Raw genomic sequence first — 25822 nt, forward strand, 5'->3', positions numbered from 1 at the left:
GTAAAATGAGAATATTGTGCAAAAGTTCATTTATTTCAGTAATTCAACTTAAAAGGTGAAACTAATATATTATATAGACTCACTCATTACATGCAAAGTGAGATATTTCACGCCTTTATTTGTTATAATTTTAATGAATATGGCTTACAGCTTATGACAACCTTTTCACAATATACTAATTTTTGAATTTGGGGTTTTCATAAGCTGTAAGCCATAATCATCACAATTATAACAAATAAAGGCTTGAAATATCTCACTTAGCATGTAATGAGTCTATATAATATATTAGTTTTACCTTTTAAGTTGAATTACTGAAATAAATTAACTTTTGCACGATATTCAAAAAAAATGTGAGTCTCACCTGTATCTAGTGTGTTTGCTGCCAAAAAGCTGCTTAGTTGATTGGAACTTCTTAATTATTGCCCTAATGGTGGAAATTAAGATTTTCAATGCTTTAACTATTTTCTTACAGCCACTTTCTATTTTGTGATGCTCAACATTCTTTTGCTGCACGTCAGAACTATATTCTTTGGTTTTACTCTTTGTGATGGATGATGAAGGGAATTTGGCTTTTGTGTTTCTTCATATTTATACTCCTTTAGGAACATGAAATTGTCTAGCTATGACTTCTTGTTTCAGTCAGCCTGGTGTGCTAAAAAACTTTAATATTAATGGTAATATACTTCAGAGATATTTTACTCATAAAAAAAATTAGGGGTGCCAATAATTGTGGCTAACGTGTTTTATTTAATAATGTGAGTTTCCCCCCATTTTCAATTCTTTTACTTTTCAATGAAAGGTTAGATTTCTGAGAATTTTTTGAATGAAAGATTAAAAAGAATACAATGCAGATTATTATTATTAAAATAAACAATGCAGATTTATTTTTACAGCCATCTGTGATCATATTTACCAGAGATGCCAATAATTCTGACCACAACTGTACTCTTTTGATAAACATATTTAAAGCAATTCTGTGGAATCGGTGGGCTTGTTAATTTAGCTGAGCTTTTAACTTTGACTTACAGCCTTCCTTGCAGTACTCAACCCCATAGCCTTCAAGCTCAACTGAGCCTATCCTCTCTGGAGCCCTCCATTTCAGCGAAATAGAGGTATCACTGATGTCATCAACACACAGGCCAGTGGGCTCGCTGGTAGGAGCTGTAGACAGGAAGTTTTAAGAATGAGATGGTGTTCCACTAAAAAGAAAAGATGTTCTTGTATGAAGTTTTGTTCAAGTGCTTTATATCAGCAGATGGAGTAAATGCATAGTAAAACTGTTGGAAAAGTTCAACTGACACTATCATTTTTCTTTCCATTATCACTTTAGCCAATAAACTGGTTTGCATTTTTGCACCTAGCCATTCTGAAATGATATTGTACTAAATGTTAGCTTTGCCAGCTGATTGCAATGAAAACCCTTGTGTGTATGATGTATTTTGAGTGCACACCTTTTCTGTATTGTATTTATGCACTGTTATTAAGCCATCAAATACAGAGAGTGCTGAAGACTTTTTACTACATGGCTGGATTTACCTAGACTTATCACCCTGGTGGTCTCCAACAAAATCTCACTGAATAATGTGAGAAGAGCATAGCATTGTCACAAGCCAAGCAGCCATATAAATAGAAGCAAGGTTCATCATATCTACTTCACAGTAAGCCTTTCCTTACAGACAAGAATAAACCAACATTGCTTGAATGAGTCTGAGGTTGACTAGGTCAGTGGTGATAAGGGTCTCCTGAAGATATACATGCTCTTTACTGTGATTTGCAAGCAAGCTTCAGTCTAAAATGTTTGAGCCATATTTAAGCGGCAATGACATGCCCAGGTCAAACTTTATTTATGAAGACTATAACTTGCAGCAAATCCCAGTACATCTATTCTTATCTAGCCAAGTTATCTAGAGTACAGTTACTTTTCCTTGAAATGCAAACAACCGTTTATCACTGTAAATAGGACGGCAATTGAATTTTAACTTAAATAAATAGAGTAAAATGACGAGGCTTCAGTTTGGGGCACTTATTCAGGCCTTAAGGTGTGGTTACATTTAATATTGTTCAGCAAATTAGGAATTTGCACAATCGGGAATTTCACTTTAAGGCGAAACTTTTCCGTATGCAGATTTTGCATTGAGTTCAGGTCGGGTACACAATTTTGATGTGTTGACTGTTGACCAAAAGAAAACTGCTTGGCTTGGAAGTGACTTTGGAAGTGGTCTGTGCTTCATACAGTACATCACTACTCTATTGACAATGGACCTTCTTTACTCACGTAATTTCGCTAACGTTTGCATGCAACCATTCACGCAAAAACCACTAACGTATTAAAATTCAACATGCTCAATTCAACAAAACAAAAGTTTTAAGCACATCATTGCCCAAGCCAAATACAATAGCCAGTGATTACATGCTGACTGGCATTATAAAACCAGTTTAGGTTTTAATTCCTCTCTATGGCATTTTCATCAGTGAATGGTTCTTGACATAAGTTATTGACAATGATGGATCAAAACAGCCATAAAAAGAGATATAAAGATGTCATGGAGACTGATATATCCCTGCATTAATAAGCTCCCCAAAAGATTGTTAGAAATGGACGCCTACTGCCAACAGGTTCAGGCTCTGGTTCCGGCTCTGGTGGGGGGGCTACTTCTGCAGAAGGTACCGCCTCCTGTACTGTTGGTGCTACTTCTGCTGGAGAAGCTCCATCTTCAGAAGGAGCAGGAGCTGCCTCATCCTCAGCTAGAGGTACAGGAGCTTCAGCACTGCCCTCTTGTGCAGGTTCTTCTGGAGGAGGTGCTTCTGGCTCCGGCTCTTTGGTGTCTGCTGGAACATTGGGCACCGGATCAGCCGGTGGTGTCTCAGCTGGTGGTGCCTCAGCTGGTGGTGCCTCAGCTGGTGGTGCCTCGGCTGGCTTCTTCTCCGCAGTCTTGGGGAGCATCGGTTTGGTCATTCTGCCTCTGGATCACTACAGTCTCGTACGTTTTCCAAGGAGAGCCTCCTGAAAAGTGTCTGTCCGCTCTAACACCTGCTGTGGTCTTCTCCTATGGCCACAGTGACGCGACAGGGCAAGCAACAAAGGAAGTGCACTGTCCTGCCCCCTCCTCTCTTTAGACAATGCCATAGATACAGCTTTGCAGAGTTTTAACATGCCATTATTTATAGAGGAGGATGCCAAGGATAGTTTCCTAATCAGCTGTCTTGTAACAGACAACAGTCTACACAGATAGCAATCCTTTTAACACAGCTCACTAGAAGATTATGTGAAAGTTGATAAACAAATGGACGCAAGAACATCAAGATGTCAAAAATTTAAACTGAAAGGACCTTTTTCTGACCAGTTTAACAGCACACAACCTGTTGAATGGACCAATTAGATGAATGGCAAGATGTGTCTAAGTCATCTACATGTCTGGAGATGAACAGCAGCTACTACCTATTACATTTAAATATTGGTAAAAGAGGTTTAAAAAACAGCAGGGTAAACAAACGTGTCCCTTATACATAAGTAAAGATATAAATCAAAGCAGTGGAACTCACCAACTGGCACAAATGGCTGGGAAGCGGCACTGGGGCGTGACATGCCGATGGCGTTTACTGCATAAACGCGCATCTCATAGGCCACGCCCTCAATCATTTTCTTGGCCTCATATGTTGTCTCTTTATAAGGATCAAAATTGAGTCTCATCCATCTATAGCTCTTTTTCTTCTTCCTTTCCAGGACATAACCTTAGAAGACATTAAGAACACAATGTTGTCATCATGCATTTTCCTAAAGTGCACATTTAAAAGGAGATTTTCAGACTTTTTCGGCCATATAATTAAGTCATTTTTCAGAATATCTAGGTTGCATAGGTTTACATAACTTCACTTAACTTTAAGTTAGATGGGGTTTGTGTTAAGTTAGTGGTTGAGAGAAACTTGTCATTTATAGTTCTTATGAACTTGTAATGATGTCAACAAGAGTTACTGTTGATACAATATTAACTATGTATCGTAACATGTACTGTAAGGTAAGTCACCTATGACTGGCTGACCACCATCAAAGAGTGGGAGATCCCATTGGACAGTACATGAATCTTCACCAACGCCAAGGATTCTGGGAGCTTCAGGTGGATCTGGCACATCTGTAAAACATTAAAAGTGCAGTCAGACCATTTCTTTATAAGGGTCAAAGTGCGGTACAGCTAATATACAATTACATCAAAGGCATTTTGCTCTCAAATGGCAGCACTTTGCTATTGATTTGAATGTACTATGCAAACCTCATAATGGCAATACATGAAGTAATCTATTTCTGGAGTGATAATAAACGTCCAGATCCTAAAAAGAGATCTGGACAGTTCAGTTTGTGGTCTTTTTATGCATTTTATTTCATTATTTAAAAACAAGAAAGTACAGTTCTGCTGTATGCCAGAAGCCATGAAAAAAAAACCTAGAACTGTTTTAAGAAATCTAAAGAGCTTTCTGAGTTCAAGTACAACAGGGTGTTGCAACATGGCCCGTAATGAAATTAGGGCCTAACTTCAGCCTTCTGGAGAACAGCTGGGAAGCGTAGCCACACTAATGAGGTTAAGCTTACCAACAACTTTGACGTTAATGTCAGCTGTATCCTCTCCAGCAGGATTGCGTACAATAACAGAGTACACGCCCTCGTCCTGACGCTCCGCCCCCTCAATGGTAAAGATGCAATGGCCTTTGGTACTCTCCACATGGACACGCCCATCTGAGTCTGTCAGCACCTGATCGACCAATCAAAACCACTTGTTAAAAAAAAAAATTTCAATCTGGATCAGTCACAGGCCCTCACATTCAACTCTGAATTTTCAAAACCAGGCAATCAGGAATAGATCATGGAGAAAGATCTAATATAATACTTGCCAAAACACTCATAGATGCTACAGATATCTGAAATCTCAGATATTATACATTACCTGGTAAATACCTCCCTCTAGTTCCTATGAATGGAAGTTGCTTACCTATTATTTTCAAACTTTATACTTTATGAACATTAAATCATGAAAGACGCACTCACCTTGTAGACACAGTATTCTACAGAGTAGTGTGCTGTGTGTGAAACACTTGATGCTTTGTAGCAGTGTAGGGATTTCACAAGTATGATGAGTTTTGTTTCAAAGTGATGCTTGTGTTAATGTTAGAGCAGCTTGTTTCCTTTGTACCCAGGGAAAGACAAACCACAGTTAAAGTAGAGAAGAAAGAACTAAACTGCACTACACTTCACTAAACAATAAAAAATTAAACACTTAAAAATTAAGTATTATTAAATATTGACTATATATATGAACATGAGTTCCCATGGAGTGTCTCCCTGGATTAAACCAATCAAGACTGCATCATCATCATGCAGCATGGGTCAATAACAAGACATCCAACATCATAGCCAAAGCAAGAAGCATATAAGGCACAGAATAATGTACATTGTACAAGCAGTCGGGGATTGTTAAGACCCGAACTCACTTCACCGTTCTTCACTGTCCATGAGTGCCTCGGTTCAGGACGCGACTCTCCCTCCTTAGAGCTATCCTACATGAGCAGAGCAGAAGCTGTGAAGCCATGGCAACCAGGTCAGGGAGGTTTAGTTAAGTGTGAGAAACTGAAGTGTCAACCTCTCATCTCAGCACAAACCTCCCAGTCCCAGTGAGCCTCGACAAGACTTTCTGGTTCTGGTTGGGAGATGTTACAGTACCTACCTGTCAAGGCTTCTGAAGCCCACATGCTGGATCTCCTGTTACATTTGCAACAACATGGCAAATCGTAAAGAATTACAGTACACCACAAACTGCAGATGAATTCAAACATAATTTGTCCTCACATAAAAATGATTTTCTGAACTAAATAACGTTCTAAAGGAATTGTTTAGTGTCTAGGTTTGGCTCTTCTGCCATAACTGATCAGGGCTACATTTCCCAAAAGTAAGTAGATCGAACAGACTATTGTTGCCAAATGTTTCTAAGATCTACTTAGACTTACAATGCTTTTGAAAATGTAGCCCAGACTTATTCGCTCAGAGAGGGATTGGATAAAAATCGATACTAGACAAAATGTAATGAATCGCTCTTACCTTTTCTCCTTTTGTCCAAACCACAGTGGGGGCAGGATCTCCAGTAATTGGTACATCTAGTCGCAGTTTGTTTCCAGCCACAACCAAGATTGTGGATTCAGCGGTGCGGCCCATGCAGTCCAGATGGATCTTGGGAGGATCTTAAAGTAAACAAAAGAGAAGTGTTTTTCTTTTTTTTAAATATAAAACAAAAGAGAAGTATTTTGACACATACATTAACTTAAGAATGCACTGTATGACACAAGTCAAACAGAGCATTTATGATTTAATTTCGTTCCTAAAAACACATGACTGATCAATTATTATTGATGTTCTTTTTTTTACCTTGACGGGGAACAAAGTCAATCTTGACCTCTGTAAAGACAAAACACAATATTAAACAATGGAATTGAAATAAAAAAAAGTTTAAACATACATTGGTCAGTAATAATTAAACAGGAGGAAGTAGGCTACCTAAAAAGTTGAGCTTGGCAGAGAGATTGAAGGCATAGCCTTCAGGTACGAAGGTGTAGTCACCCTCATCCTCTGGCTTCACGTCATCAATGGTGAGCTTATGAATCCTAAATATAAATATATAAATTGCCTTTACAATATAAATCTCAGCAGTGTTGTGCAACAGTGAAGTGAGGTTGTAATATATTTTTTAAAATCCTGTAGCTTTTTTGTTGATTAAAAAGGGCCCTCGCTTTGGCAATCATTACAATGCTAACTTTTCTCTGACAATGACAGTTTTGTGTAGTTTCTGTTTTGTTCGTCGGTTTTGATTCAGAAAATGTGAATCTCTGGCTGCTTCTCAAACGGAAGGCTGCATATCTCGGCTGCCATGTCATCAAGCGCAGCTGAAGGCCATCTCAATTTGAAGGATCCTTGAAAGGCTGCCTTTGTTTCGCGTCCTTCATTCAGTCCTTTTGAAGGATGCATCAAGTGTATTCCACATTCCAATTCACAAAAAAAGAGTCGGCACTGAGCTTGTCTGAGTTCATTATGAAATGTATGACAAAAATAATCTTTTTGGAGATGAAGGCATACATGTTATCTTTGTTTTGGTGTAAATTAATCAACACTAAACTGGCAATAATGTAACTGGGAGACCACAGACGGTCTACAGATGTATTGTATTAATAGAAAGCCAGTAAATACAAAGATTTTTAATACAAAGTATTTTTCCAAAATTAACTTTTAATAGCCATGAGACTAGACCGACTAGACCATCTCATTCTAGGGAATAACTTTTTTTGTTTAAGTTGATTTAATACCTTTAGATCAAATGTGTTGTAGTTTAATGGATTTAAATGGGTTAAGTACTGTATATAAAAAATTCCAGATTAATGATCTAAAAATGCCTTCTGCATTATAGGGAATAATATTCTGAGTAGTTTACAGTTGGTTTAATACCTTTAGATCAAACGGTGTTGTAGTTTAATGGATTTACAGTATTGCACACATTTTAAGTTCTAAAATTATTAAAAAATGCTAATTCCAAAAATAGAGTCTTTTGCTATAAAAGGGACATTTTTCTGAACATTTTACTATTAGTTTGATACCGTAATGCCATACTATAGTTAAACTGTTTCATTGATTTATTGATCTAATTATTAATATACATTGTATTTCTTTTGCTATGCAAAGGACATTTGTTTATGTATATCTGAATTGGTTTGGGCTGAAAACATGAAATGCACAGAGAGTTTAATGGCTATTACCGGTAAACCGAATGTCTAAAGTTAAACTAACTTTACCACCGTTTGGAAGCGTTTCAGATATTTCAGTCTATATGTACATATATCAAAAAATCTATATTTTTGACAACACTATATTGCACTTGGTTTATTATTTCAGATGCCTTTTTAAAAGACTACAATTGTAAAATGTATATATATATATATATATATATATATATATATATATATATATATATACATAATATTAAACCCGCCAAAGTGACTAGTATACACTGTCAACAGTCATACACTGTTTTATACATTTAGAGCTGTTTTGTATTTGTCAGTATGCAGTGTTTTTGTAGGTTGGCCACCATTTAGTTTAGATTAATCTTAGTATTTTTTTCAGTAGAGCTGAAATTAGTTATAGGTTTTTTGAGTAACGTGCTCAACCAGAACCAGTAACACGCTCAACCAGGACCATAAATAAAATTTTGGGTGTGTGATGAAATGGTAATGCTAAATTAAATTAAATAGTAAATACTAAGCATTTATACTGACTAAAACTAGTCGTAATAAATGAGTGCATAGACATTACATTTGCGTTTCAAGCTCACAATTAAAGTAACCCACACATGCACTTACCTGCCAATGTGTGTGATATGAGTTCTGGCATCAGGTTTCACCTCCACTCCATTTTTGTACCAGATGCCTTTCACATTCTCATCAGAAACCTCACATTTGAACATAGCCTGGTCTTTGGCCTTCACGGTCAGGTCAGCAATGCTTTGATAGACCTCTAGCTGTTTCTCTAAAGGTCAGAGGTCAAAGAGAGAACCATGTCATCACTCCCGCATTACACCAAAAATGCTATTCTAGTATACAGTATGTACTTTCAAAAGTAATGTGGAAATTCAGGTCTTAGATGTATAATATTAAATATTCATGTTTTCATATGGTGTTTTGTTATTTTTGGATGAACTATCCCTTTAAGATTATAATAAAGAGAGGTGGGGTAAAAAAAAAAAGAAAAAAAAAAAGGTAACAATCCCACCACAGCCTGGTAGAGTTACAGTATTGCTTGGCAGCTGTTTTATTTTTTTCCTTTGCACCTCTTGCACTTGATCAAAAGCCCAGACAACCTGGTAGCTAACACCTGGGTATCAGTTTGCTTGTAAAGTGCAATACATGCAAGAAGACAGAATGAAGGAGGGAGAAGAGAGAGTGTGAAAGAGACAGAAACACACAATAAAAAGAAATGGGAGAGAAAGGGAATGAGTCAACTTTCTAAGATGCTATTAAAAGAGATGGATGGAGTGGTGTGTGACAATGACAGAAAGAGAGAGTGAGGGAGGGAAAGAGTCATCTGCCTTGTTAAAATATATGGGTCAGGCGGTCTAACAATAGCTGGCATGTGGGCACTGTGAGTGGTAACCTTGTACAGAAGTGTCAGTGGCCATGTTTTCTGAACTGACAAGAGGTGAAGTTTGAATGACATGGCCATGAGGGGGTGAGGTTTAGGGGAGGAGTGAAGAATGAAGAACTCATAGATGTCTTGAACTTAAATAATGGAATGCAGACTTAGGACTAGTTACACATCCTACATATTAGAAACCTTAACGACTGCCATATGCAATAGAGTGTGTGTAAATGTTTTTTCCATTCCAGTATCCCCGGATAAGCGAAAGAAGATGGATGGATGGATGGAGTATCAAACACAAGTCACATTACAAATATGGAACCATTTGTGGGGACAGAAATCGGCCAAAAATATCAAAGGATTTGAAACTACCGGTATATCCAAAGTCAGGTATTTACCCTGAACCATGAGCTCTGCTAATGATTGTCCTCCATTGGTTTTCACCCGGTAGTGTCCACAGTCCTCCTTAGTCACATCATTAATGATAAGGACATGCTTGCATCCATCTTTCTTGAAGCGGTACTTGAAGGACTCATCTCGGGTGAGTTCCACACCATCTTTCTCCCTGTACAGGTCAGAGGTTTGCTATTTGTTAATATTCATTAAAACTTCAGTCAGCATCTCATTGAATTGCAATTCACTATTCAAACTCATATACATATTCATATTCACTTATATATTTAAACTCTATATAGATTTGTGTTAGGGTTCATTTGAATTATAATCTTAAAGTCATTATGATACAAAAGTAGCAACAGATCTTTTTGTCTGTATTTTGACATATATTCGAGTGAAATGGTTCTGTCCATCGGTACTTGATTGGATTTTGAGATGTGAGCATTGCACTAAAAACTGAATGCGAGCTTGCTGTAGATTGTAAGAAGGGGCGGAGTTTAAGGGGACTAAATAATTGGAGAAGTCTGTCGTTTTGACGAGAAGATCATGTTATGATATTTGCATGCAGTTGAATGCAGTTCTGTAACATGCATTTACTAAATAGATGCATTTCAAGCTGACTTTAAAATCTCTTAAACTTCACTGAAATGAAGTTAAAAATCCTTGGAAGTTCTACAGAAGTAACCAAGTCCCTGAAATGACTTTTGTGAAACTGGCATGCTTCTTGAAAATGAGCCAGTTAATAAGAAATCATTGACAGAAAAGATGTTTAAATACAATAGTAAGGAAAATTACAAGAAGGTTTGCATCTGAACATTTTTGAAGGTGTAGTAATGGCTAAAATAGTTATTGCCGTGGTGTATACTCAATAATAACAACCTCTGAAAAGTAAATCTTGATTTATGAGCATTACTTTAGAGTAGTAGTGGGAGCAAATGTGATAAATCAAATGACTGACATAGTAAAAGACTAACGATTTATATGAAGTTCGTAGTTGCTAATCTTTCTCATGCACACATAAGCTTATGTGCCGATCCCCAAGCCATGCAATTCTACATCTTATATTGTACATAATGTTCTAATCCGTTTAGACTAAAGACACACAAAAACACATTATACTCCCATTTTACTTGTAATATAGTCCTACACTGTCACTGCGGAGTCTCAGTACCAGGAACAGTATCTACTTCTGCCTTTCCCTAATCATGTTGGTTCTAGAAAGTCATCCACTATTCAAGAGAGGTGCCATTAACCACCGGTGACTTTCTCATTCCATTCTAGGACACTTGTGAGGTGCTAAAAGGCTGCTATGACCTTTTCCAGGCACTGATCATTTACAGCCCAGGGTGATATAGAGCCTTGGCTACAGGTATGGCAGAACCAGCACTCACTCATGCACCACCATCTGTCAGTCAGTGTGACTCACCCAACCACCCAGCCACGCTGAAACAGACACATATGCCATCTACTGGACATCTGAAGAATGCCAGGACTCAAGGACAGCTTGTGCTAAACTCTTCTCTGACGTCGTTTGATATCAACTTTTTGTCTGATCATTCATGTTTACTACAGATGCACATCTAACCAGAAACGCCTTTTTAAAATCTGTCCTGTAAATGTGTTATTAATAACAAAAAGGAAAAGGAATAGGAAGTGTGCGCATGTTGATAGACCTACCATTTCACCTGAGCCCCCTCTTCAGACACTTCACACTCAAACTCCACTCTTTCTCCTTTCATAACCATCTGATCCTCTAGGTTACGTACGATCAGAACAGGGGGCTCTAAAAGGCACAGAGAGAGAGATTTAATATTTATAAAATATACATTAAATATTTACAAAATGTCTTTTCCCAAAGATCTTTGTCTGTGGAAGTTAATTACCTTTAACAAAGAGCTCAGTGACGGTCTTCTCATCTCCAACTACGCACATATAAGCAGCATCATCTGCCAGAGAACAGTTGTTGATGGTGAGGAAACGTTTGTTGCCTACACTCTCAAAGATGTACCTGTGGGAAAACAAGAAATTATTCAGAAGCATTTCCAGTTTTGTTCTCTAGATGGGGACAAAGCATCACTGTTGGAGAGGCTCTTCCCAAATCCCAAATTAACAAAACACTTTTATAAAAGTTTTTTTTTTTTTTTTCTAAATCAATGAAGACATTATCATGCCAGAAATGTTGTGGTAAACAATAATATACAATTGTTAAACATATGACAAGACTTTTGCTTTAAAATTCTTCAATTCACAAGATGTATTTTTACAAGAGGTTTCACTTAACGAAGGTCACTGAAAGCTATTATGAGCCATTGAGGATTGTTTAAGGTTTTTTCCATTGTTATTTCAGTCTGTCCTTAAACATCTGACAGCCTCCATCCATTGCCACAGCTGACATCTGAGTCTACAGTGCTGCTGTGCATTCTTGGAAAACTGTCCCCGCATATTCATAGTCAACAGGCTGTTTGAGACATCTAACCCCACAGACGAGCCCCGAGGTTGCTTATCAAGTGCAGGCTGCGTACTGTCATAGGCGTACTGTTGAGTGCCACTCACTTGCTAGGGTTGACAGCGGAGAGCAGGAAGAACAGTCCATCCATCAGCAAACACACAGCGTTTTCAGAAGTCAAAGAAATAGACAGTTATTTGTGATCGTGCCCTTTCCATGCACTTTACTACTTTAAGGCAATGCATAATAATTATAACTCAGAATGTGTTTTTCCCCCCTTTTAATTAAAGTTAAAGGACCTAAATAGATACCTTCCAGATGGGTGTATCTCTTGTCCATTTTTTAACCATTTTACTTCTGCATCTGGATTGGCCACTTCAATTTCCATTTTGATCTTGTGTCCCTTTTCGACTTGGTATGCTGGGTCCAGCTTCCTAAGAAAAGCTGTGAATAAAAGAATGAAAAGCTCAGTCGCACTATCAGAAAAAAAATACTTCTTTAATGTTACATTGTTTGTTTGGTGTCTCTTTTTTTGGCTTTGTACTCTTGGATACTGATAAAAGTTTGTAGGAAAAAAAAACTTCACTTCTAAAGCATCAAATGTGCATGTAACAAATAAAACTTTGATGTTTTTTATTGAACAGATCCATTTCAAGCTATAAACCTACAAACCATAGTCTTTCATGTACTAATCCATACAGTAAATTTCTCCATAATCCTTCCATCTTGAGCTATCGCTAATAGTCACATTTTTGTGGTCTTTAAAATTAACAAAGGGCTACAAACCTGCACTTTTCTTCTCTTCTTTTTTCATTTTTTTGAGTCTCTTAAGCATCCCTCGCAAGTCAGTGATTCCATACTGGAAGGCAATCTTTTCATACTCTGTCACTGGAGCCTTCTGGAGGATATCCCATACGTCTACGCCAGGCTCTGTGCTCACATGAACAGCTCTGCAAACCCACAACAGAAGATGGATGTTGATCAGGACAGGTAAATCAAGTCTGAACATCTTGTGTCTTCACAATGATTTAATATTGCTCTTTTAAGAGTTTATTAAAGGGATAGTTCATTAAAAAAAACTATAATTTTGTCATTATTTGCTCACCCTCATGTTGTGCCAAACCTCTATGACTTTCTTTGTCTCTGTGTTTACCTCTATATCCCCCCACTCCCCCACCCCAGTGACTTTCATTGTCTGGAACATAAAAACAGTTTAAACATTTTTCAAAATGTGTTGTTTTGCAGTAGAAAAAAAAGTCATACTGGTTTGGAATGACATGAGGGTGAGTAAATGATGACAGAATTTTTGGGTGAACTATACATTTAAGGCACAAAAAGAATGAAAATATAAGCATTAAGAGTGTTCGGTACATTATTCATTCAAATTATTTATTAAAGTAAAGAAATGCAGTTTACAACAGCAAATAAATATGAATTAATTAAATCAATATTATTAATAGATTTTTATTCAGTATTTTAAAAAAATCTTACCGTAGGCCAGTTTTTAAGAAACTGCTGTACTTATGTAGAGGCAGAACCCAAGCGTCAAGCAAAGACAAACCACAGCTGATTAATTTCACATTATCAACCTTTTAGATCACATAGACCATCAAGACAATTTTACAATTCATTTATATACATGCATTAAACAAAAAAAACGTGCAGAATCTACATTGTAGCCTACAGAAAAGTTTATATTTATTTATAGCTTATATTGTCTCTTGTGTCTATCAAACCTATAAAAAAATATTTTGCATAAACGTACAGTGTTTACTGACATAAGCAATTTGCTATGCCGTGGCAGAGTCAGTGAATGTGGGAAGAATGGCGTGGGATGTAGAATGACGTGGGAATCGTGAGAGTTCTAGGTTTATTAATGTGATTAATTAGGAGTATGATAAACGAGTTTGCTAAAAATAAGTAAAACGTGACTCTGTCTATCTAGTTCCAAGTGGGTGTGCAGTCTGCGGAGTGGAAAAACATTGAAGGACTAAAGTTGGCAATCAGTGGCTGATTAGGAGAGAGAACAATCAAGGCATCACACACACACACACACACATGGCAGTACAACACTCAACATTCCTTCATGCACAAGCAGTCAGTTCAGTGTGACTCACTTACTCTCTGAATATGGGAGTGGCAGAGCCACAGAGGAGAAAAACAAAAAACAATTATACATAGATGAGCCTACAAATTGTGCAGATAAATTGGAAAAATTATATAGGGAAATTGGAATAAATAAAGCTTATACGTCAATATATTAAATCACAATTTATACAGTGAGGTACCTGTATTTAATTTAAATCATTCACACCATATGTAGCTCTAAACATACAGAGTTAAAACGTCAGACAACACTTTGAAAATCTTGGATTTAAAATCTATTTTAGACTTGGAAACAAACAGTTGTAACATTGGTTGCAACAAAAATCATGAAAAAGGAGCAGGATCTATGCGCAACAGTTTTTAATAATAACTTGGGTATATTTACATGGCAACGTACAGACGCAATGTTGTCAAACCGATCCCCGTTCACACGGATCCGCAAAAACCTTTAAAAACCTCTGTATTATGCATGCCAGGTCAGTAGTTGGCGATGAGCACTTTGTAAAGAAAAGCTACGCACCTATAAACTAAACACGTAATACGCATGTACATGACATCACTATTTTTGTAGTTTACACAGAGACGATAACAGTATCGTTTTCAAAAACCTTGAACTATGAAACCCGTTTTCAAAAGATAGCAATGTTGTCATGTAAATGAACGGCCAAAACACATAAAAAGTTTTCAGTTTTTTGTTAAATACAGTGTTGTATAAACGGCCCCTTTTCTCAAAAGAACTGGAACAGAACAACCACGTCCAAAATGATAATAACGGAAAAACTAAAGCACAAACTAAGAGCTAAATATACACAAACTAATCAGGGGTAAAAAAGGACCAGCGTGACTAAATCAATGAACTAATGAGTAACCATGGAAACTAACTAGAAGCAGGAACTAGGAACAAAGGATATTTTTCAGGACAACTTAAATTGTTAATAATCTGGTTTTTTTTTTAAATGCATAAAATTATTGCATTTATTCACAAGTGGTCTCAGACTTCTGGACCCCCACTGCATTCATTAGACAAAGGATGTATCTGAATGTATGTTTTAGATGCCTCAAGACTCACCTCTTTTTCAGTAAAGCACTGAAGTCCAGTTCACCCGAGTCATCACCTGCATCTATGCTACTGTAGGAGAAGAAGGAATCAAGAGCCACAAAACATGAGCATACAAAACTGTTACATTCTAACCTCATAATAAGGTAAGCACATTTTTAAAATAGGGCAAATTTTTAAATCAAGCGTAGCGGCAGTTCTGGCAGGTCAAGTTAGTCAAGCTCGCATCAGCTGACTCAGCTGATCCACGTCTACCTATAGGACTACGACGTTTATCACTGTATACATATATAAGCTCCTTCAGTATTATCAGCAGCTATCGCGTTTCTCAGGAGCGAATTACCCTCCTCCATCCCCAGCTCATTCTTTCATCCAGTCAGGATCCTGACTCCCTGTGGTCATTAAAAAATCCCAGGATGTCCTTCGAAAAAGAGTAGGGGTGTAACCCCGGCATCCTGGCCAAAATATGCCCAGTGGCCTCTGTCCATCATGGCCTCCTAATCATCCCCATATACTGATTGGCTTCATCACCGACTCCTCTCCACCAGTAAGCTGGTGTGTGGTGGGCGTTCTGGCGCAATATGGCTGCCGTCGCATCATCCAAGTGAATGCTGCACATTGGTGGTGGTTGAGGAGATTCCCCCTTCTTTGTAAAGCGCTTTGAGGTCTCAGAAAAAGCGCTATATAAATGTAACAAATTATTATTATTATTATTATTTAATTAATTATTATTATACTGACACATACAGAGCACATTTGGGACAGATGTGTAGATGCTGATTTAGGACAGATGCACAAACAACACATGCAAATCATTTTCTGAGGCAATAGAAACAGGAACCGATCTGCACTACGCTGTTTTTAAAGTGCCCCTATTATGCTATTTTAAAGGTTCCTCATTAGGTTTTGTAGGTATCCTATAACATGCTAAGTGTCTGAAACGGTTTGATAAAGGATTTGGTTTTTCTAAACCACGTCTTTTACGAGAGCCTGCTCTGATTGGTCAGATGGCCCAGTCTATTGTGATTGTTCTCCTGCTCACTGTGCATTTTGGAAACAAAATGCCCGTTACCATATCTGAATTTTAGCTCCAGAGACTTCCTCAGTCCTTGATACACAGTGATTCGAACAGTAACGATAGCGTTGGTTTTACCATATCAATTTGAGCCCGAGGCCCCGACCGAGATCAATTCAAGCCTTTGGAAATGCCTGCAAAGTGGCAGCGCAGAAAGCAATGTCTTCTCAACAAGTCAACACAAAACAAACTCTTCCAGGCCTCAGCTACAACTACAGTGTTTGAGGTTGGGTCAAATTAGACATTGTTTGCGGGCAGCCAGTGACGACCATAGGCTGGCATTATGAAACTTGAGTATGTTTGTGCAGGAAGTAAGAATGGAATTACTGACGACTCATTTCAGGCAGTTCATAATGGGCTCTTTCTTTTGGGAGACAATAACTCCATTTATTGTACACTCTGACCTTTGAAACTTTGTAGACCTTTTGCAGCTATATAACTGACTACATGAAAAGGTAATATCCCCCCAAAAAGCATAATAGTGGTACTTTAAAGGCACTTTGTTGGAGGATATCGAAGATGAGGGTAAAAACACAGAGATGCTGATACACAGAAGAAATCCATAGCAGACTCCTTCTAGGATCATTGTACATATCAAAGACCCCGGAGGCTGTTTAGTTATTATAAGGCAACAAGTGAGGAACTTCTCTTATGGTTTGACAACAACCAGCAAATCACCATGGAAAGAAGAGGAGCAACAAAAGAGACACATCACTCAAAGTTTGGGCAGAGTTTCCACTGATTTTCACAAGGTATCAGCCACAGTTAAGAAGTTGAGGTGCATGGAGAGATGTCTTTTATTATGTTTCAAATAACCAGAATTAAAGTATTACAAAACAGTCACGGTTTCTGATTAAACTGGTGGCAACGTTATTAGTGTGATCCTCTAATTTGCTCACTCTTAATCAGTGTCTGCACTTGAAAAGATCAGTGGACAGGGAAATCATATTCACTTTAAAGCCGTCTGCCTCTGATACACCAGTAATGAGTGTTGGGGAAATTGCCCTTCTTACAAAAACAGAGAAAATGGTCAGAAGAAGAGAACAGGAAATGAGAGTCAGGATGAGAGTTTGCAAAGATCCTTGGAGAGTGAGTCATAAAGCGTCAGCGATGACTAATAACACTCTCCTTAGATGTTGGCAGACAAAGGGATGATTGAAAAGGACAAAAAAGAAAAGGGCAAGCTATAACAGATGACTGACAGAGGGACACGGGTGGACACTGAAGGACTCAATAAACTCTTTGATGACAAATCAGAGGGTTTGGTTGAGTAAAGACAATGACAGTGTTGTGATTCGTGAATATATCCCCTGCTGCTGCAGCAAACCCCTATACTTAGCTACCTGCCAGGTTCTCCCATTTTCTTCTTACCACCTGCACTGGTGCTCCTAGGTAATCAGCAGTTCCATAAAGGGTTAATGCAGTATAAATCCTAAATTTGAAATCCCAAATATGGACTCAAATGCTATCTTAATGTACAAACAAACCACGAAAAAAGTGCTAGGATCTATGCACACAAAATTATTTCATCAAACCTCAAACCAACCAAGCAAGCAAGCAAAAAAAATGGTGCTGAAATGGCATTATACTGCTGGCCAGCATGACCTTTTTTATTTTAAGGAAGAATTGTTGAAATCAATACTTTCATTTATACTTTATTAATTAAAGAAAAATACTAAATGCCATAAATACTCACGTGCGTCTAAATGCAGAGCGAATATCAAACCCTTCTGTTGGACGAGCCTCTGGAGTAGAATGCACACAGTGAAAAGCACACATTAGAAATTCATTTAGCACAATTATAATTATTAACACATATTTCTTCCTTGTTGTTGTTAATCAAGCGTGCAAATGGTTCTTATTCAAACTGTTTTTTTGTCAGGCCCAAAATAAAAGTTTGGGTCTTACCATGTACTACTAAGTCAAAATTACAGCTGTCAAACTTGTCTCTCGATGACACCTCACATCGATAGGCTCCGGCAAAGTTGGCTTTAGCTGCAATGATATGCATCTCGAATGTGTACACCTGAATAGAACAAAAAAAACCTTTTGGGTCCATTTGACTAATTTTTTACTTTCAAACTATTCTAAATGTATTGTGTACTATGTAACGATTTGAACACAGACCTTATTGTTGCGGTCATAGTGCTCTTTGAGTTGCAGGTGCTTTCCTGACTTGCTGGCCAGATCCATCCATTTTCCTTTGAACCATTTTACCGTGGGCTTCTTCAGCAGAGATTCACCACACACCCGAGCAACAATGATAATGTTCTCACCTACGTGGGAGGAACAGATTGGAAGAATATTTTTATTTCATATGCATAATCAGTTTCTTATTGACTAGAGGCAGTGTCACTCACCAACATTCACCTCCCCACTTTGGGGCTTCTCTGTGAAGAGTCCTGTAAGGTCCTGCCTTGTGTCAGGATGATGACTCTCAGGCAGGGCTTAAAAACAAACAGAAAAATAGAGTTTGTTATTCAGACAATTACAATAATTTGAAATGTGTAATTAGATATCAAAGCATAATGAATATGTCTGTGTGTTATTCACCTTCAGGTACTACACCATCTGACGCGGGTCCACTGGTGTCTGGAGCTGAGCTTTCAGAAGGTGCTGGTGGAGCTTCTTTAGGTTCTTCAGGCTCAGGATCCAAAGCTGCAGGATCTGGGGATATGGCTTTTTGTGGTTCCTTCACTGCAAAGCAAGATTTTTTTATTATTATTAGATGCTCATTGTTCTTGAGTATAGCTTTTTAAACATAAAAACATTTCAAATATATTATTTAAAACACACTCTCTGTCTATTAACAAACATGCTTTTGCATCTCCTTTTTAGCTTTGCTATCACTATCTTCAGGATTCTACTGGCCACGCAAATTAGCACTTGTTTTCATCTTCGTCTGTTGCTGGATAAATGGCTCTAAATATCAGGGGCCGTATTCAAAATTTAATTCGTGAATTACTCTTAGTGAAAAAAAGTAGGAGTCCTAAAGTTAGGAGTGACACGCCCATTATTTTTAGGAGTTGCTCCTAAATTCGCCTGTTAGGAGCTACTTTTAGCCTTAAAATTCTTTGTGAATACGGCCCCTGATGTATAACCATAGATCTATGTAACAACAACGGTAGAGAGTTAAAGTTGCAATATGTCCAGATGAAGCACCTGAAACATTGGCCATTTATACTTCAGTGTGCTTTGGCCATGAAAAAATATCACTAATTGTTATACTGAACCTCTTCAACAGAGTTCTATTTGTACAAGGATAATTCTGTTGATTTTCTGTGTCTTTTTTTGATTATCAATTTATCAGGAAAAAATGCACTAAAAGACAACTAAACTTTACTTTGCCCCTCTAGACACTGACTTTATTAGGCTATTCGTCCAGTATTTAATTTAACCCACACTTAGCTTTATACCGGTAATGCCTTACAAGATCACAAGCTCTATGAACAGACACTGAAGTTTAATCCCCGGTTTCACAGACAAGGCTTAAGGCTAGACTAAAATGACTAAAATGCATGTTTGAGTTGTCTTAACTGAAAGCAACTTGCTCGGACAAATATTAAAATATATCAGTGCCATTGTTTTGTCTCAAGATGCACAAGTAATGTTTTTCTTCTAAGGCACGTTAAAAAAAACTACTTAAATGTCCTAATTGAACTAAGGACTAATCCTCCTAGCTTAATCTAAGCCCTGTCGGTGAAACTGGGCCTAGGAGTTTGACAGCTATAAGAGGTCTGGTGAGTTTCCCAGATTCCACAGCAGTCTGAGAAATCCTTACAAATAGTGAGTACATGCTCAGAAAATGTGCTTTAAAAAACATCTGGTAGCAACGCCAGAGAAAAAGTGAATCAGAAAGGAGAATGGTTATGGTGCTCTGTGATTGCTTTACTAACGAACCAAAGGTGGGGTAAAAGTGAGGTAAATACAGGAAAGACATGAGTCACCATCCAAAAATCACCCACCTTCTGATTCTTTTATCTTTAATTCAAATTTGACTTTTGACAACCCAGCAATAACAGCATATCCCACTGCATCCTCGTGGACTGCATTGTTTATTGTGAGAGAGTGCTTAATGCCCTCCGCTGAGATGGTATATTTGTCACTGGATGAGATGTCCTTGGAGTCTCGCTGCCATCTCACTTTTGCATCAGGCTTCTCAGTCTCGGCTTCAAATGTGACTGTTGTCCCAATCTCAGCAGTCTGAGACTTTGGTTTCTTGATGAAAGCTGAGACTGAGAGAGGGAGGGAGGATCAGAAGGAAAGGATGTATTTCCAAAATCTCCACCTCAAGCATAATCTCTGAAAGCGCCTTGCCCTGACCCGGTTTCCTCTCTAGCCTCTCCGATATTGCACACTTTGAATGGTCCTCCTCAAAACTTTATGGTCTAATGCTTAGATCACTAGATGATGTATCAGACCAATATTCTATCATTTAAAATGATTCCATCATTTTTTTTTTTTTTTTTTTTTTTTTTTATGACAACTAAATTGATTAGTTGGTCGTCAAAAATGGAAGTCAGACTTTATAACATATAAAGTAATGGTGTCTTGTTTTTGAACTTTAACACTGTGGCATCCACATTCAAAGCTATGAGCTTGGTTTCTCCCTAGGTTTTTTTCTCCATTCTGTCACCTGATGGAGTTTTAGTTCCCTGCCACTGTTCCAAGCTTTGGCTTGCTTGGTTGGAGACATTAAATATTCAACAATATTATTGATGTGCCTTACTTAAAGGTTCTCTAAGTGATCCTGGGTGACGTCACTTCTTGTTGACGTTCGAACTATTGTCAAACAAAACGGAGGCTAGCTAGACCCTCCCTCCTCCTCATCCGCGCACTAAACCCCCAAACCCCACCCCCAAATCCTTCTTGTCGGTTATTGGCTGGAACACTGTTTGTTATGTTTCGTGGTGCGGGTTAGCCCAGTTTGTTTTTGTTGCTGTTTGTGGAGCCTGGGGTGTCTACAGAGACCGCGTTTTTTTAGAGTGTGTTCAGGAGACAGACAGCTAGCGGATAGTGAGGAGATTTGCTGTATGTGACAAAAAAATGTTTGGCCTAAAAAATGCGTGACATCGCTTAGAGCACCTTTAAGGTGGACGATGACGCAATTTTCTTCTAGAAACAAACTGTTGTATTATTTTCATGTTATCACTGTGAAGCTACTTTGATGCAATCTGTATTGTAAAAAGCGCTATATAAATAAAGGTGACTTGGCTTGACTATGAAAAAACAATTCTAAACTAAAGTTTTTACACTTAGTGGATTTTTAATGTCCTTATTTTTATTTCGAGTGAAAAATATCTAAAACACCTGCCCCCGGTTTCACAGTCAAGGCTTAATCCTAGTCCCAGATGCACACCAGTAATGTTTCTTTCTAAAGCATGTTTATAAAAGCTACTTTAATGTCCTTATTGATCTAAGGCTTAATCCTAGCTTAAAGGGGTCCTATTATGCGTTTTCACCTTTAGTTAATGTGTAAAGTTGCTGTTTGAGCATAAAAAAGATCTGCGAGGTCACAATGCTCAAAGTCCATTCCAAAGGGAGATATTTTTTTTTCAACAGAATTCACTTTCCAAGAACTACAGACTCGTTTGGACTACAACACGTTTTTTTCTGGCTTTATGAAGTCACAATGCAACATTAGCAACTGTTATCATATATGAATTAATATTATCATATTTATTACCGTTATGTGTCCGTCGTTGTTGTAAAGAGCGATTGAGCAGAGTTTAACGTTACCTCACTAAGTTGACCGAGTGAATCTGTGATCTCTGGCATGAGTGGAGGCGGGGACAATTAGCATATTCATAGATCTGCGTACTAAATAGCAAGGGTTTAGTAGAGTTACATTCAAGCATTTTTAAAGCATGAGGAATTTTTTTCACAGGAAAAAACGTTTCAATGTAATTTTGGTGATCAAAGATGAGTTTTAAGGGATACAATTATTGACTACAGCTACAGGGGGACTTCCAATTAACAGTTTTATGTTTTTGCTACGATGTAAAATTGTCCTGTGAAATCCTAGCAGACTGGGGAGAGAGGTGCAGTAATAATGTAAAATATGTGAAAAAATTATGTGTTTTTTGAACAACCCAGCATGAAAGCATATGCTAGTACACCACAAAAACAAAATCAAGACTTGGTAAAAGTGCATAATAGGACCCCTTTAATCTAAGCCCTGTCTGTGAAACCAGGCCCCAATGTATTTAGTTTGCTTTTAAAGTTAGTTTTCGGTGTGCATTTAGCTCCTTAAGTGAAGTAATTCTCCAGAGGGAATTCTGTAAATATACTAATGAGTAAACGAATGTATGCACACAATTATTTGCTTAGGAATAGCTATAGGCAATATTTAGAAAACTACTTTACACTTTTGACACTTGAAGGTGTTGCTGGAACTTGATCTTTGCGGCTATTGTTACTCACATACCTTGAATTATTAACCGCTTATTCATCGTTCTTTCTTTCACTTTGAGTCACGCATCTTCAATGGCATCATTCAAACATAAAGCAAGCCAAACCCTCTGGGTTTAAAAATAGTGCATGTGCTCTCCATTGAGAACTGCTGTCCATTTTGACACAGCCGCAGGTAGCTGCTAGATGGATTAACTGAGATCTATTTCTGTTGTATATCAAGTACTGGTCCCTCTCTTGCCATTTCAAAACTGCTGGTATCCACATTGTCTTTGTTCCATTGATTGATGGCAGTGGCAGTAAACTATTGATCTCTATGTGGTAAATGTGTTTTGAACTATAATGCACGTGCAAGCATAATGTCAGGACGAGGATGCAATTCGAAATGTTGGGTTGAATGTCTAATAGATATACATAAAAGCTAATTGTCCAGACTCTAGAGTAAAAGAGGCAGTTCATGGGATAATTTAAGTCAGCCAGTGTGCCAGCCAATGGCCGGTGGATTTCGCTGTGAGCTGGGATGGGAAGGGAAAGTATTTCATGAATGTGACTTGTATCATTAAACTTATACTAGATGCTGATGGTTGCCACACAAACATTTAAATCCTAGGCGTGTCTGACATCTGTTCAGTCACGATAAACTTAAGAGCATATTGTTGTTGAGATGTCCTGTTAGGAATCTAAAGTTTCTCATCTTTTTGACTCCAAGGCTGCCTTTTGTCCAAGATAATATTCAAAGGCCCTTTAATCTAAGCTGATGTACCTATGGTATTTTCTGGGGTAATAAATATAAATAAACTGAAGATATTGAAAAAGGGAAGCGATAGCGTCTGCAGATGGATGACTACCACTAAACTCCATTGCTTAATGCTGAAAAGTGATGCAACAACATTGTAGCAAGCTGTAGTTCTTAACAAATATCGCCTGAGTGTGCTGTCAAACAGGTGGTATCACATTATGGCAATCCTTTAATTCCTGCTTAGGCAAGGTTATTCTGTGCACTTTTGGAAAAAAAGCCCTTTAGTCCACTGCCATTATTCTATCTCTTTTGCTTAGATAAGCAAAAGATATAATAAAAAATTTGCAAAAAAATTAGAAAAAAATTCTAGAGCAGTGCATAATACAGCCACATGCTTTGAATGCTGTTTTCATACAGTATGCCGTACAGTTTAAAATAACATCTTGACAGTATATAAAGAAAATGCTCATCAAATCAACTGATTCTGCCCATTTTGCCCATGTGTTTAATTACAAATGTTCATAATTGATCATTGTAATTGTAATACAGATTACACCAAAAAAACCAGAGGTGCAGGAGTTCAATTAATGGAAAGCAATGTATTACAAATTGCTGAGGTTTTGAAGTTGTACTGTGATCAACCCAGTACACATAGGGTCAAAGTTCAGAACCGAAAGGTTAACATTTTCTCAACAACTCTGGTTAAATATCTTTGCTAAAAAATCGGTTAAACACCCATTTGTCAAATAGAGTTAAGAACAAAAACACTAGCATACCTGTTTTTTTAGTTGGTTCTGGCATCCTGGTTGAGTGTCCCAAACAGGCATTGTGGACACCAACAGCAACACTTCTCTTTTAATAGATACCCCCCGCCCCCACACCCCTTAAATGTCGCACGGTACTTGCCCATATCATCCTGCCCACCCCTTCACACATCTACCACCATGACCTATCATTGAGTCCACCTTCCATCACCACCATTGGATGACAGAACAAAGAAGCTAAAGGTGGATGGAGGATAAGGGAGCACAGACCGGATGGGGTAAATTTAGAGTCTGAATGTAGAAAAGCATCTTCAGATGTTTCAAAAGCAGCAGTCAGTATGTGGTTTGGCCAGCAGCTGTTATGAGTATACAGTGCTTCTCATTCTCATGGACTGCACCAGATTTGCCAGTTCTTGCTGTGAGATATACTCCACTCTTCCTCCAAGGCACTTGCAAGTTCTCAAACACAGGTTTCTCAAGTTCTCAGACACACGGTTACACGCATCTTTCTTTTGGTGTTCTGGAGTCAGAAAGGTCTCTAGTTGCATTGTTTAATTGTATACTGCCTGTAAACTGTTAGTCTCTTAAGTTCTGTTCTTCCACATGGAATAATTATGTATGGTTCATTGAACACGCATAAAAAAAACATAAATGATTCCATTTCTAATAAAGATCTATAAAGCTTATTTGGATTTTTTATATATACCTTTAAAGTACAATATCCTGAGTTGCTGAGTTTATAATCTTTTTTTATCTCCTGAAGGTTATTTTATGCAGGATTAATTTACTTAACTTTGTGACTGCTTTCACATTCTCGCATACTATCGCAACTGCACATTTCCTGAGGGCAAGATCAGTGTATATTCAGAGTATATTCCCCTGTATATTCTATCCCCTAACACTAACCCTCACACAAAATGTTGTCAATGACAGCCACAGTAATTATTAAATTATACCTGGATGAGGTAATTTACTCACACATTCAATTGTTTCTGATATCATGCTTGACTGCACACAGAAGATTAACAGAAGATGAGGCCAAAAGTTCAATAACTAGCTTGTGCTTGGAGTGATGCAAACTCATCAGGGGTTAAAAAGGTGAAAAAGATGCAACTTCCCTGCACCCCCCCCCCCCCCCCCCCATATTACCATAGCAAAAAAACAAAACATTGTATTGTATAACACCCCCTTTAACCCCCTGACAGCCGTTTGACCCCAGACAGATTTAAAAAAATATATATATATTTAAACAACACGTTTCAAACAACGCATGTATAGCTCACTTTTTAGTTAAGCGATTTTTTTATGATTTATTTAATCATACAAAATAATCATTTTAGAAATGGAAATGATTTCTTATTTATTTGTCTAAAAATTATTCATATTTTTGGTATATTTTTATATAATATGGGAACCTTTTTTCTTTTTTTATTCATGGAGATAATTCATGGGAAATGTGCCATGCTTAAGTGGAATATTTCTGCCACCTGGTGGAAAACAAACACTTTTAAAATGAAAATGACATTTTACCACTATAACCAGTATGAAGGCTGCAGAGGATCACTCATTGTCACATTTGCCATTTCAACTCCCTAAAATAGTTTTATTTTTTTATGTTTTGCTTTTGGATTAATATTTAAGCACTTAAAAAGCACTTTTTTT

At 37.6% G+C, this 25822-nt stretch overlaps 1 protein-coding gene across 1 annotated transcript in view; it reads right to left on the minus strand.

The window, feature by feature from the left end:
• Positions 1-24268, minus strand: part of mybpc3 (myosin binding protein C3) — a 37010-nt gene extending 12742 nt beyond the window's left edge. Inside the window, exons 1-23 of the mRNA XM_079638170.1 lie at positions 24173-24268; positions 18800-18943; positions 18607-18693; positions 18374-18522; positions 18155-18272; positions 17943-17991; positions 17590-17634; positions 15184-15243; positions 13500-13523; positions 12795-12958; positions 12320-12452; positions 11446-11570; positions 11240-11345; positions 9565-9731; positions 8392-8557; positions 6539-6645; positions 6410-6439; positions 6086-6225; positions 5482-5547; positions 4586-4745; positions 4026-4130; positions 3544-3732; positions 1027-1161 (exon numbers count right to left, since the gene is read on the minus strand). Of these exons, the coding sequence (XP_079494296.1) occupies positions 1027-1161; positions 3544-3732; positions 4026-4130; positions 4586-4745; positions 5482-5547; positions 6086-6225; positions 6410-6439; positions 6539-6645; positions 8392-8557; positions 9565-9731; positions 11240-11345; positions 11446-11570; positions 12320-12452; positions 12795-12958; positions 13500-13523; positions 15184-15243; positions 17590-17634; positions 17943-17991; positions 18155-18272; positions 18374-18522; positions 18607-18693; positions 18800-18943; positions 24173-24197 (2494 nt within the window). The 5' untranslated portion in view covers positions 24198-24268. The remainder of the gene's footprint in view (positions 1-1026; positions 1162-3543; positions 3733-4025; positions 4131-4585; positions 4746-5481; positions 5548-6085; positions 6226-6409; positions 6440-6538; positions 6646-8391; positions 8558-9564; positions 9732-11239; positions 11346-11445; positions 11571-12319; positions 12453-12794; positions 12959-13499; positions 13524-15183; positions 15244-17589; positions 17635-17942; positions 17992-18154; positions 18273-18373; positions 18523-18606; positions 18694-18799; positions 18944-24172) is intronic.
• Positions 24269-25822: the final 1554 nt, after the last annotated feature.

This window comes from Phoxinus phoxinus, assembly GCF_949152265.1.
Source record: "Phoxinus phoxinus genome assembly, chromosome: 2".
Taxonomy (NCBI): Eukaryota; Metazoa; Chordata; class Actinopteri; order Cypriniformes; family Leuciscidae; genus Phoxinus; species Phoxinus phoxinus.